Source organism: Moschus berezovskii, chromosome 2, assembly GCF_049115385.1.
Source record: "Moschus berezovskii isolate FMDL1 chromosome 2, NW_MosBer_1.0, whole genome shotgun sequence".
NCBI lineage: Eukaryota > Metazoa > Chordata > Mammalia > Artiodactyla > Moschidae > Moschus > Moschus berezovskii.
Genome location: NC_142461.1, coordinates 78003789 through 78019055, shown reverse-complemented (window position 1 = coordinate 78019055; position 15267 = coordinate 78003789). Strand labels below are relative to the sequence as shown.

At 38.2% G+C, this 15267-nt stretch overlaps 1 protein-coding gene across 1 annotated transcript in view; it reads right to left on the bottom strand.

The window, feature by feature from the left end:
- THSD7B (thrombospondin type 1 domain containing 7B) overlaps positions 1-15267 on the bottom strand; it is a 953717-nt gene that overhangs the window by 29101 nt on the left and 909349 nt on the right. Inside the window, exon 20 of the mRNA XM_088842327.1 lies at positions 1015-1160. Within this exon, the coding sequence (XP_088698453.1) occupies positions 1015-1160 (146 nt within the window). The remainder of the gene's footprint in view (positions 1-1014; positions 1161-15267) is intronic.

The following is a 15267-nucleotide window of genomic DNA, read 5'->3' as shown; positions in this document are numbered from 1 at the left end:
CGAGAAATCTTCCTTCCATTTCTTATTTGTGATTCTAAGCAGTACTGAAAAAACTGTTGAAGGTTTAAGAAAGAGAGTTTGGGACTAAGTACACAAAGTATTCATATTTAAAGCCATTAGGTTACTGTTGAGTTAATTAGCATGGTACCTTATTTTCTGTAAAAAGGAGACTGAACAAATGTACCACACATTTTTATTCCTCTGAGACTTATTAAAATACATGGGCATTTAACTTCTGCAAGATAATGATGCCGCACAACAATGTTATCCTGACAGGAACACTGAGAATACTCTGCAGATATATTAATACATAATCAAAATTATTGTTACCTAATTAAATCTGCCTTGGAATACGAACTGAAGGATAAACTAGTAAAACAAGAAAATAGAGAAAAATCAATGTGCTTTTTTCTTACACAAGAAACCAGAGAGAAAATGCCATAGAGCATCATTGCTGACCCAGCAAAAGCTCTGGGTATGTGATATATTATGATGTTACTAGGCATTTATATTTCAGGTCAATAAAAAGCAATCATTGAGGAAAATGTAGTAACCTTGGTTTGTGTAATAATGTTAAAATATATCTTTCATACACTTTTGGTTTTCTGCCCACATGTAAGATTTTGTCTAAGCCTAAAAGTGCTTTTGTAAGAAATACAGTCTACGACAAGTTGTGCATTTCTATAGCATCAGGGTTTTGCCTAATTGCATAATGCTTTGCTATTTCCAACAAGCCAAGAAGATAGAGAATTCTTTAAGATGCTAGAAAGACTGAAAGTCCCCTGATCCAACTTATTACAAATAGTTGATAACGATGGGCATTTATTTTCCTAGCAATATCACTCTGTATGAAGTTAAGTCATTTGGTTCTTTTTTCCATGCTCTCTATTGCATAAAAATACACTGTGCCAGGCCCCTGGTGCTGTGAAGTTTGTTTCATCACCTTGTATGTTTCAACAGACAAGTACTTTGGACAGACAGAAACATTTCTTTAAATGTCATTATATGACTTACCTCCAGTTTACATGCAGACCAGTTGCTGAGGACCCAGCTGTAGCAGGGGATCATTGGGCAGGTTTTGTGCTGGGTAAGCTCTGTGGGACATGGCCGGCCTTCTCCTTGGGTTGGCATAAGGATAAATCGAGTCCGGCTCCTTTGACCTAAAGTGAGAAGGACAATGTTAACTTTTCCGACAATGTTAACTTTTCTGTTAGAGTTTGGCTAAAAAAGGAATTAAAGAACATAATGTTGCCATATATACAAAAGTCTTCACTAAAACACGAACTTTGTTATGTCCAGGTTTCAGTTATTTTGCTATTTTAATTTAGGTTTCCATGGAGATACAGGTTATCCAAGGTCTGTATATGCTTGTGGATCTGAAACTCTTTTCTACTTCAGCCATCCTACATCCAAACTCTGTACTGTTGCCAAACAGACTGACCGCCGTAAATACTGGCAGAATGTTAATTCATTTAATAAATATTTCTTTATTAAGCTCTAGAATAACCAAAGCATCCTGCCATTTGCTAGGGGGTGCAGTGATAAAACAGCCTGATGTACCTCCTGCCTTCACAAACCTTAGATTCTAGGCTGGGATCACCAATATTAAGCAAAAAGAGAATGGTATTTCCTATGTTAGGTTCTAAATCATCAAGTGAGCTAGAAAATTGCACATAATCCAAATTACCCTAGAAAATTCCCTAGTGTGGTTCCAATAGTGTCACTCTATTAATTCAAGATGACCAGTTTTCCTAGAGTTTAGGGCCAATTTCTCTTTTTCACTGAATATAAGATAAAGTTGTTGACTTGTGTGAAGAAGCCATGATGTTTGAAAAACATTTTTTCAAATACTCGTGTTCCATTTCCTAATGAGAGGAAATTGGTTAATAAGAATGGTTCAGGAAAGAGCAGGACTCTCATGTCATCTTATACCCTCTGCTAGGCATCATGTCATAAGCTCACTAATAGGAATAATGGATGGAATTTAAACATTTCGTGCTCCTGCTCTCTCTCCCACGCACTCTTGACTCATTTGTTACTGATGAACTACGGTATGCATATAGTTTCCTTAATATTAGTTATCTGTGATCCAATGCCCTTCCACTGTTGTTATACAATTAATTATGTGATTGTATTTGTCATAAATGTGAAAGGAAAAACTGAAGGTTCTCCAAGAGCATGTTATGGGGATGCCATCCAGTCTGCGAAAGAATCAGAGAATATTTCCTTGAGCAGTTAAGCTTTAAACAGAAATCTGAAGGATTAAGTCAGACATGATGTAGAGAGTGTGGCCCAGTGACCCACACCGAAGAAAGAGCATGAGAATAGGTCTTGAGATACAAAGGAGAAGGACAGGTTTGAGAACCTGACAGAAGGCTAGTGTGGCTGGACAAAGAGAGCAAGGAACAGAATAGATTGAGGGAATACTGTTAAAGCTATTAAAAGTGAGAATCAAAGAGTGTACATTTATATTTTAAGATAAATGGGAAGATAGCAATGACTTCACTTCTGCATAGAATTTACATGAAAACCTTAGGTAAGCATAATTCTCAGATGGTCTCAAGTTCAGGGAGCTGTTGCTGCTAAGTCACTTCCGTTGTGTCTGACTCTGTGTGACCCCATAGACGGAAGCCCACCAGGCTCCCCTGTCCCTGGGATTCTCCAGGCAAGAACACTGGAGTGGGTTGCCATTTCCTTCTCCAATGTGTGAAAGTGAAAAGTGAAAGTGAAGTCGCTCAGTGTTGTCCGACTCTTAGTGACCCCACGGACTGCAGCCTACCAGGCTCCTCCATCCATGGGATTTTCTAGGCAATAGTACTGGAGTGGCTTGCCATTGCCTTCTCCGAGTTCAGGGAGAAGTAAGGGTAATTAACACATTCAGTGGACTAGATCTCTTAGTGGTCACCAGAATATTATCATAGATATGGTAGAAAACCAATTCTCTTTAAGAAGACCCTTGAAGAAAACTAGGACATTCTCATCACTGGATTCTAAATTCCCTGAGATTCTGTCCCTAACATGAGACTCCCTATATATTAAGCACTAATTGAATATTTGTTTAATTCATATTTTTGTAAACTGTCTCTATGATGTTATCTGGTGTACAAACATGTGTGTTGCTATTGCTAAGCAATTTTCTAAATACTTACATACTGACTCATAACAATCTTAGAGGAAAATTCTATTATTTTCACATATTATCAATAAGGAAATTGCAGCACAGAGTTTGTCACTTCTTTAAGGTCAAAAACATAGTATGTTGCAGAGCAGGATTCACACTCAGGAAGTTTTGCTACAGAGGTGACTGTATTAGCCAAGATGCTAATAGAAGAGAACATCACACGAGGACCCAGACAAGACAGCAAGGAAAGGACTGATCTAGGTCTTGTATGGGAAACAGAAAAGAAACTTGAGGTGGCAGTAAAATTTGTGTCATCGGTAACTTAGGCTTTGTGAACAACAGAATCTACAAATTATGCATTCCTGGGCACAGAGCAGAACATTTACATTTAGACCAATGTTCCCTCCCAACATCACTCAAATCAAATCATACTGGTTGTACATCACCTTATTCATATGAAACATTGTCTCTGCTCAATGAATGCATTTGGCTCAATATTTCACATCAATTCTTACTTAAATACTCCAGTTTTATAATAATCTTTATGTTTATTCTCTTGAACTAAATATCTATTATTCTAATGTCATTATAATTGCATCCTGTTCTCTATCCATCTTTGTAAAACTAATGACAATGTGGTGTCACCTTTATCACAGCTAAAGAGGTTCTATTTCATTAAAAACAAATAACTTCAAGCTTGTTCTTGAACTGATGGCATGCATCACTGCCATTCCTTTAGGACTATTTTATTTATTTCCATTAAAGTGACAGATATTTTCTGCTGGACATAGACGTGGTGGGGGGAACCTAATGAAGTCAATAGAAAAAAAAAATAATGAAGTCCTATAACCACTCACTGAAAGGACAGCCATAAGATTTCTCTGCCTTTTGCTATCCAAACACAAAGATAAGTTCAAACAATGTCAAATACTACAAAGAAGCATATAATTCTATATTTTGAAGTATATTATCATGATTTTTTTCTTTTTTATTATTGGAATATAATTGCTTGACAACGTTGTGTTAGTTTCTGCTGTACAACGAAGTGGATCAGCTATATGTATACACATATCCCATCCCTCTTGAGCCTCCCTCTCATCCCCTATCCCCATCGCACCCCTTCTAGGTCATCACAGAGCACAGAGCTGAGCTTCCTGTGCCATACAGCAGCTTCTCAGTAGCCATCTATCTTACACATGGTGGTGTACAGTGTACAGTCCTAATTAGTGTCAGTCCTAATTTCCCAGTTGGCCCCACCCTTCCCTTCCTCATCATATCTACATGTCTGTTCTCTATGTCTGCATCTCTAATCCTGCATTGCTATTATGTTCATCTGTCCTGTTTTTCTAGGATAAAGAAGTAGTCGCTCAGCTGTATCCAACTCTTTGAGAACCTTTGGATTGTAGCCCGCCAGGCTCCTCTGTCCATGGGATTTTCCAGGCAAAAATATTGGAGTGGGTTGCCATTTTCCTCCTCCAGGGGATCTTCCTGATCCAGGGATTGAACCTGTGTCTTCTTTATCTCCTGCATTGAAGGCAGATTCTTTACCCACTGAACCATTGGAGAAGTCCAACATTACCTAGATAGGGTGGGAGGTGGGAGGGAGGCTCAAGAGGAAGGGACCATGTGTACACCTATGGCTGATTCATGTTTATGTATGGTAGAAAACAACACAATATTGTAACTATCCTTTAATTAAAAACAAATTTAAAAGATGTGAGATATATAATATATATAATGGAATATTACTAGGCCATAAAAGGAACAAAATTGGGTTATTTGTAGTGATATGGATGCACCTAGAGTCTGTCACACAGAGGGAAGTAAGTCAGAAAGAGAAAACAAATATTTTATATTATGTTTAACTGGCTACTATTAATACTCAATAAGAACACTTTGTTTATAAATGCATCAGAGTATAAAAGGTACTTGCTGTACCTTAAGTTTCTGTGAGGTACTATCTTTAATAAGTTCCTTTTTAAATCAGGAATCTTATAAACTAAATAATCAGAGAAAGTGTCACATAATTAGGCACTTTACCCACAATTCCTGAAGTTGCAAATATAATATCTAGCTACATGGAATACAAGGAGCCCTGCCATTCCCAATAGTCTCTGGAATTCTAAGCATCATACTGGATGTAATACTTAACCTTGCACCTATCTCTCAGCACGATTATTCTAAAAGGGACCTTTAAAGACAGAAGACTTGAGGAACTGTTTTGATGATAGTGATTTTCATGTGAGAGATAAGACAGTGGAGAATGTAGCCAAATGAAAAGATATTTAAAATTAGGATCTATTGTAGAATATGAGAAATATCACTTTAAAACAGCTGATGTATGATGCAAAGAACCTGGACTTGGCATCAAAATTCTCTATTTGGAAACAGTTCTCTCAAATTAACAGCTCGTAAATGATGTGACTGTATGAAAGTACTTTAACTTCTCTAAGCATAAAATTCCTCTTCTGTAAAATAAAATTAAGTACACAGATAGTCCTCATTATATGAGGATAATTCACATTGGGGAAAATGCCACTTAAAATTAGGTTATTTCAAATAGGAATTACATTGTTTTAAATAAATAATAAATATCTAAATGGGACTTATTTTGGAACTAAAAATATGCAAGTGGGTTAATTTTATTTAATATCAACAACCACTATCATTAGCTAATATATTTTATCTAGTATCATTACATAAAGATAATTACAACTATGTAGTTATTAACACAAAGAATAAATATTGATATGAAGGGTTTATTGTCATCATGTCTGGGTTTCACAGTTTGGTCATAGAATCTTTATTGTTTTAGTTACCTTTCATCCATTTTCTCAAGAGCTCCCTTTAATCTTTGGTGTACAGATTGCCTGATTTTGTGCCCCTTTCTTATGGGTACACATTCCATTTGCAGCTAGAGATGTACCAGCAAATACCCTGATGCAGTGGCAGAGCACATATATTACTCCAGGAGGCTCATTGACTGGGGGATGGCTTTATAAGTGGTCAGTTCATCAGTGGGTATTTTGATAGTATGAGGAGTTCTGCTTCCTACAGATCTTCCAATTATGCTGATTCAGGTGAAGACTAAGGGGATGATGAGGACTCGTTGGACTAACCTCATGTTGGTTATATGAATGAAAATGCACCATATAGAAACTACAGCATATCTGAAATATAGTAGGTGCTGGCTAAGTCTTAATATTTTTAAACATTTATTTTGACAACTACTATTTTATATCAGTTCCTTCACCGGGCCCTGGAACAAGCCTGTAATGGGAATACAAAGTATGATATTCATGTTCTACTGGGCATTATAACATGAAATGCACAAAACTATGAAGTCCGTAATGATTCAGCTTGGTTCCACCAAAACCACTACACCCTGACCTGCACTCCTCTGCCCTCAGTGTAAGAGAGAAGGTTGCTGCCATCTACATCCTCATGCAGCCAATCTGAGAAGAAGAGAAATTTCTTGGACACTTTCCAGACAATTCCTGTTTGGGTTTCTGAATCTGTTTGAAACCTGAATTCAATAGTTGATATAGACAATATGTTTAATGGATAATACCAATGAGATATAGAAACTGATGCTCTTATTCATCTACACTTCAGGCTATAAAAGAGAGAAAAACATTGGTTTTAAAATACATTTCCAATTGAATAAAGACTTTAGATTACAGTAGGCTAAGTTTGCTTACAATTCTATCTAAAGCTTTTCCTCTCCTCCCTTGAGGAATATTGAAAACTCATTATAAGCAACAGTGATACTAGGCCTACTATTATATTAGCAATAATTTCTGCAATTAAGGAAAAAGGATTGCCTGACGAGACTTCCAGAAACAAAAAAAAGATAATGAGGCATGCTAGCTGTAACACATGCATGCGTGCATGCACACACACACATGTATACATGGACCCTGCTGCTGCTGCTAAGTCGCTTCAGTCGTGTCTGACTCTTTGTGACCCCATAGACGGCAGCCCACCAGGCTCCCCGTCCCTGGGATTCTCCAGGCAAGAACACTGGAGTGGGTTGCCATTTCCTTCTCCAATGCATGAAAGTGAAAAGTGAAAGTGAAGTCGTTCTATCGTGTCCGACTCCCAGTGACCCCATGGACTGCAGCCCACCAGGCTCCCCCATCCACAGAATCTTCCAGGCAAGAGCACTGGAGTGGGGTACCATTGCCTTCTCCCATGCATGGACCCTAAGAGAGGCCAGTACTACTACCTACACATAAGTTTAAAGGATATTGGACCAGATCACACTCCCATTGAACTCAGCAGTAGTCAGGCTTTGCTCTGAGGCTCCACTGACAAAGGAAAGGTGTGGGAAACTTTAAGCAGGAAAAGAACTCCTCAAAACTGGTTCCATATTTGTCAGTGCATACATTCATAAAAAGATACAGAGTCAAATGCAGTGGTTCTCTGTTCTGACCATACTTTCAGATCCAGGTAGCAAACCACCAACACTGTTACAGTGAGAGGCTCTAAACAATGAAGCCCCTGACTATACTGACAGATTCTGATGGAATTAGTGGAAAATCATGGTTTTGATAGCTCTGGACAATTTGAATAAGACCCAAACAAACAATGCAAATATGTTTGTATAGGAAATTGGAAAAGAAACAAGAATAATAGAGCAATAAAGAACATACTTATTTAACCTTAAGCAGATCATTAAATAAAATGTCTAAGCAATTCATATAAATATACTTATATACTTATACGAACCACAGACATAAAAAATAGAAAAACATCAGCATGTGATGCCACTTTGAAATTAAAGAATGTTATTTGAAAATTATTATTACGGGTTTGCTTTCCACCTGGGAATTGTTTGTTTTAATATGAGTTAAATTTTCAAGGCAGGTGCACAATCATTGGCAGGGAATTGTCCTCCTGAGCTGACATCTATAGGGTCTGGCTCACCTACACCACAAATGATGATGTTCAGTGTCACTGACCTTAAGGTGATGATAGTCCTTCTTGGTGGTTCAGTCGGTAAGTCATGTCTGACTGTGATGATGGTCCTTCCTTATATAAGCTCAAAAATTAGGTTACTGAATACAATGTTTCTGCCTTTAAGTATTTTCTCTTATGAATTTATTCCTAAGATTTTGGCACCTAATATTTTGGCTACCTAATATTAATATCAAGGCTGTATATTGTCACCCTGCTTATTTAACTTATATGCAGAGTACATCATGAGAAATGCTGGACTGGTTGAAGCTCAAGCTGGAATCAAGATTGCTGGGAGAAATATCAGTAATCTCACATATGCAGATGACACCACCCTTATGGAAGAAAATGAAGAGGAACTAAGGAACCTCCTGAAGAGGGAGAAAGAGGAAAGTGAAAAAGCTGACTTAAAACTCAACATTCAAAAAATGAAGATCATGGTATCCAGTCCCATCATTTCATAGCAAATAGATGGGGAAACAATGGAAATAATGAGAGACTATTTTGGGGGGCTTCAAAATCACTGCAGATTGTGACTGAAGCCATGATATTAAAAGATACTTGTTCCTTGGAAGAAAAGCTATGACAAACCTGGACAGCATATTCAAAAGCAGAGACATCACTTTGTTGACAAAGGTCTATATAGTCAAAGTTATGGTTTTTCCATAGTCATGTATGGATGTGAGAGTTGGACCATAAACAAGACTGAGTGCCAAAGAATTGATGCTTTCAAACTTTGGTGATGGAGGGGACTCTTGAGAATCCCTTGGAGAGGAAGGAGATCAAATGAGTCAATCCTAAAAGAAATCAGTCCTGAATATTCATTGGAAGGACTGATGGTGAAGCTCCAATACTTTGGCCACCTGATGTGAAGAGTCGACTCATTGGGAAAGACCCTTATGCTGGGAAAGACTGAGGGCAGGAAGAGAAGGGGGTGACAGAAGATGAGATGGTTAGATGGCATCATCAACTCAGTGGACATAAATTTGAGCAAACTCCAAGAGATCAGGTCTCAAAAAATAAGACACAACTGAGCAACTGAACAACCACCACCTAATATTAATCAGTAGAAAATACTAGCAGATGACAAAATACATGAAAAAGAAACAAAGGGATACTATCAATCTTGTTAATGGCCAGTCATGCCAATCTATTAACCAATTTTAATCACATATGTTTCTGTGGTTAAGGCAATTTATTGTATAATTCCACTGGTCATTATAAAAGTATTCCTCATTATGGAGGAAGGGCCTAAGTTAATTGAGTGAATACAGTGTTCTAGGATATAGAGATGATATAGCATAGTCTTGCTTAGTTCTTTTCCCTTCCTTCTTCTGATTTCTTTGCCTCCCTTCACCAGGCAACACCCACTCTCCCCACGCCCCTCAAATCTATCACTTCAACAAGAATCCCAGTCTCATATTTCATATGTGGTAAACTGAAGCCCAGAAAAATTAAATAATTAGCTAAGTCACACAGCAAGAAGGATGGTAACAAAAATAGGTCCAATTCCAAAATCATCTGTTATCCAACAAATTTTATCTGGTCCAAGTCGGGTATCAGATGATACCTGTTCAAGGCCACTTGAACAGTTTTGAGAAGTACACTAGGTCTACCCTCTGCAATAAATGTGTTACCTATATTCATGTGTTTCATTTTTCCTTTAGAAAAAAAATGGTAATTAAAATTATGTCACTAGTAATTTCTCTGTGACAACTCATTCACTTTGGGTGTTTGTCAGAGTAAATTTCCAAAAGCAGCAGGAAGTTAGATTGTATATAAAATGCTCAGTTAATTTCATGCAGTTCTTTATGCTGGACATCTGTTTTTTACTACTTTTCACAAACATCACCAAGGAATTTTTATCCAAATTTATTTTTAAGTGCCAAGTTTAAGCATACATCCTGTATTGACATGGATTTGGGATCAAGGTTATTTTTTAATGTAACAGGGTAGAGAAAAATTATGATCTTGAGCAGCTAGCTAAAGATAGATCTTCAGCATACGTTTGAAATCACAAGAGACAGAAGATGCAATATTATTCCTGCATTCAGAGCTAGAGTCCCTGAAAGTTAAAGTCACTCAGTCATGTCCGACTCTCTGCGACCCCATGTACTATACAGTCCATGGAATTCTCGAGGCCAGAATACTGGAATGGGTAGCCTTTCCCTTCTCCAGGGGATCTTCCCAACCCAGGGATCGAACCCAGGTCTCTTGCATTGCAGGCAGATTCTTTACCAGCAGAGTCACAAGGGAAGCCCAAGAATACTGGAGTGGTTAGCCTATCCCTTCTCCAGCAGATCTTCCTGACCCAGGAATCGAACAGGGGTCTCCTGCATTGCAGGTGGTTTCTTTACCAACTGAGCTATCAGGGAAGCCCCAACTTTCCCCTATAGAGGGACTCCCTGACTTGTCTAAAAATTGCTTCAGGCACCCAGACATCTTTCATCCTAAAAAACACTTAATTTAGGCAAGGCAAAGATTCCATAAATTATTCAGAGTAAAAGAGACCAGTCCCAGCCATGACCATGTATTTGGGAGTGAGGTTAGTGGGGCAAGGAAGTAACAAAACCACATTTTAGAGGGTAAGATAGACCATGGTATCACAGAAGAGAGGTGGGTGTGTTAAGGGCAGAAGATTAGGCATTTTTGCCTTTGCTTGGAAATAGAGCTCCAGATTTTTCCATGATAGTGAGTATGCATTCTATCTGTTGGAGCATAATAAGAGAGTTCTAGAAAAAACATCTACTTCTGCTATATTGATTATGCCAAGGTCTTTGACTGTGTGGATCACAACAAACTGTGGAAAATTATGAAAGAGATGGGAATATCAGACACCTGACATATGGAAGGAAGTGAAGAACTTCCTTCTTCCTTCTTCTTCTTCTTCTAAACAGCCTGTTGATGACAGTGAAGGAGGAGAGTGAAAAAGTTGGCGTAAAGCTCAACATTCACAAAACTAAGATCATGGCACCTGGTCCCATCACTTCATGGCAAATAGATGGGGAAACAGTGGAAACAGTAACAGAATTTATATTCTTGGGCTCCAAAATCACTGAAGATGCTGACTGAAGCCATGAAATTAAAAGACTGTTGCTACTTAGAAGAAAAGTGAAGAAAATCCTAGACAGCATATTAAAAAGCAGAGACATTACTTTGCCAACAAAGGTCTGTCTAGTCAAAGCTACGGCTTTTCCAGTAGTCATGTATGAGAGTTGGACCATAAAGAAACCTGAGCACTGAATAATTGATGCTTCGGACTGTGATGTTGGAGAAGACTCTTGAGAGTCCCTTGGACTGCAAGAAGATCCAACCACTCAATCCTAAATCATTCCTGAATATTTATTGGGATGACTGTTGCTGAAGCTGAAACTCCAATACTTTGGCCACCTGATGCAAAGAACTGACTCATTGGAAAAGACCCTGATGTTGGGAAAGATTGAAGGCAGAAGGAGAAGGGGGTTACAGAGGATGAAAGGGTTGGATGGCATCACTGACTCAATGGACATGAGTTTGAGCAAGCTCCAGGAGTTGGTGATGGACAGGGAGGCCTGGCATGCTGCAATCCATGGGGTTGCAAAGATTTGGACATGACTGAGAGACTGAACTGATTCTAGTTGCTTATTTTCAGTTCCATTCCCAACAATCACATTTCAAATCCAATGTATCAATACTTAACAGATCACCGTAAATATACAGCAGATATACCCCCAGTGAGGCTCTTCCCATGGGATACAATACAAGAAGGTCACAGAAAGTGATTCTGGCAATCATAAAGCTCTTCTGTCCATCAGTCTCACACATTCCCTATCTAGAAGGTTGGTTCCCCACAGCTATATTCCAATTAGATGGACTAGATAATATACAACATTGTCAATTAGGAAACAAGTATACATTTAGGAGGCTTCAATTCAGAGAGTCTTAAAACCCTCACTGCCCTTTGTGTTTCAACCTGAAATCCATTTCTTCTGCTTGTTCTTAAATATACCTATAAATTGTGAGAACTTTTATTAAATAACCTAGTACCCAACCCAGGGCCATGTATAACGTGAACACTTACATATACAGTGTCAGATGTGAAGGGGCACAATGGAGAAAATGGAGCTTAGGAGACACCTGAACTTGGGTTCAGATCTTTCCCGTGACTAACAAGCTGTGTGACCTTGAGCGGGTTAATTGCCTGTCACCTTACCTGTACAATTATGCCTATAATTTCAAAATACTTTCATAAAGAGTTATTCTAATACTCCTGGCACCAATAACTGCCTTTGACCAATATATATTAAAAGTAATTATTCTAATATTCATCATTTTACAGATAAAAAGTTCAAGTGAGTTCTGCAAAGGGTGGCTCAGAGTCTTACAACTTGCCTTTGGAAAAGCCACCTTGAAAACTAGATATTCTTGTCTAGTCTTTATTTTTTTTCCATTTTACAATTTAGCCTCTTGTTCCTTGTCATCGGAACTAATTATTTGATATAGTAAATAAGTTTGAGCTGTTATAACTATTGGACTGCATATGATCAAGGATACTACAGTGATCATAATTTATTCTGACACTAAAAATGAAGGTTACTGGCTTGCCTTTTAAAATCTTTAAAAAAAAGGAAAATGAAAAAGCTGGAATCACAAACTTTTGATTCTCTGCAGTTAATATAAAATAATTTTTTCATTATGGGTTAGAGTTGACAGGATAATCATATGCCATCTGGGACACACAAGCGGCAGGCTGGATTACACAGTGTAGAAAAATACTATAAACTCATGTGCACTGAATTAAAATATGAAAGAGGAACAAATCTTAAGGGGTTAATAACCCTCTTGGAATGTTATCAGTTAAATAATAATTATGAATAATTCATGATATGCTAAATTTAGGGAGTTCAGCATAAGACTGAACTGATGAAAATTCAACAAAGAACATAACTAATCCAAAATTTAAGTTCTTCTCTTACACCCTTTGATCTTTGAAATCTATCTAAAAGGATCCCTTAGTGGAAACCTAGAATCGGTCTCTCTTTAACATGAAATAAATTAGATTCAAGCTATTCTGACCTTGAAATCTTTAACACAATTAGAAAGTATATGGCCAAGCACTGGTGTACATTAAAGAGACAATCCAGACTTTTGGAAATAAAGAGCTCATTTCAAAATTTCCTCTTAGATCAAGATAGTTCTTTGGTTTAGATGGCAAAGTGTGGCTCTGGGGAAGCTTCCAGAACACCTAGCTCACCAGGATTTGCCTGACAACCCAGTGACTTCCTAAAAGGAGACAATTGTGCACATTTTGCTTTTGATAAAGAAGTCAGCAGAGAGCAGCAGGTGCTGAAGGCAGACTCCCAAGCAACTTGTCTGCATATTTGAATGTGACTAAATAAACTCTGTCTCCTCTTGTGGTCTCTGCCCCACTGCCATCACTAGTTGGAAAAAAGAAAGCAGCTCATATGAAAGACAGCTGCGGGTACACCGTTTTAGAAGAGACAAGGCACAGATGTTTTTCAATGATAGTTTCCAACCTTTTTAGTGCTGAGAGTTTAGTCTCTTTTAAGAAACAAGTTCATCTGTGGCACATGTTGTGGCTTTTGACTGTTCACTGTTTGTTGCTTTTAGCTTGTGCTGCATGGGGATTAAGGCATGGCTTAAATACAGAGTTCTCTATCTGCCAGGGATTAGTGATTAGGGAAGAGCAGTGCTGGAAGACTAGACCTGGAAGGCCAGAATGGGGAAGTAGCTTGAGGGCTGGTGGGATGGAATGGAATGGAGTAGACTGAATAGAATAGATAAAAGGAATAGAACAGAACCCATGAAGACTGTCTTAGCATGGTTCTGGTGGTAGCTGACTATGCCTAAAAATTCAAGGGCTATGTGTCCTATTCTTTGTACTTTTCATTTTATTTCTTAAAGATTAAGACTGGGCACAAATAAATCAGAAAAATAGTCCTTTTTTATATTTTTGTCTGGAGGTCCTGATATAGAGCCTTGGATTCAACAGGTATGCAAAAAGGCTTGTGAGATTAAACCCTGAAAAGCCTAGTGAAGAAAACACCATTGACTTGAATAGCATCACTTTGTCATTGAATTCTGACAGAAATACCTCCTTCGTGGGCTCCCTTCTTTCATCCCTCACTTCCCTGCGAATACTTGTTATTCTTTATCTCATGACTTCTTTAGCATAGCACTTATTGATGTGTGTTACCCTTGTGTATATTTACTTATTTGTCATCTGCCTGTCTTTCTTATCATTACCATCTAGTTCTCTACTACAATATTAGCTTTATGAATTCAGGGGACTTTGTTTCCCTGGGATCTTATCCTTTCTATACACAGTGTGTGTTTAGTTCCTGGGAGAATTCCTGGCTTTGGGGAAACTTCCAATGAGTAGTTGTGAAATATGTGAGTAAACTTCTCTACAGCCCTGTCTTCAAGAACAGAAGTGAGAATAGGAGCATCTCCATATAATTTCTTTTCCACAATATCACTTTTGACAAAGTATACACCAGTTGGTGTCAGGATAATAGGTGTAAACTTTATAAATTTTGATTGAATAAAGAAAGAAAATGGAGTACATATACATTTAGATTCCTGGAGATTTTGCCAAATATCAGGATTATGGAAAATTTTTTAAAAGACACTATTACATCTTAATTTAGGAGATCAAAGCATCTAAAGGTCAAGAAAGGATTCCCAAGAAGTTATCCTAGCAGACCCTTAGAAGCTAGCTAGAAATGATTTGTAACTAGTGCTATATTTATGTGCAGAAGAAGCTATCACATGACTTCCAAATGCTTTGTGCAATTCATTCTGTGCCTTAGTTCACACAGTGACTTTCCTCAGGGAACCTTTGAGTGTTTATTATTCTAAAGATTACAAAAGATGAATTTAAGTTCAAACTCTAATTGCCTGCTGCTGCTGCTGCTGCTGCTAAGTCACTTCAGTCGTGTCCGACTCTGTGTGACCCCATAGACGGAAGCCCACCAGGCTCCCCCGTCCCTGGGATTCTCCAGGCAAGAACACTGGAGTGGGTTGCCATTTCCTTCATCAATGTGTGAAAGCGAAAAGTGAAAGTGAAGTCGCTCAGTCGCGACCGACCCTCAGCGACCCCATGGACTGCAGCCTACTAGGCTCCTCCATCCATGGGACTCTCTAGGCAAGAGTACTGGAGTGGCTTGCCATTGCCTTCTCCGTCT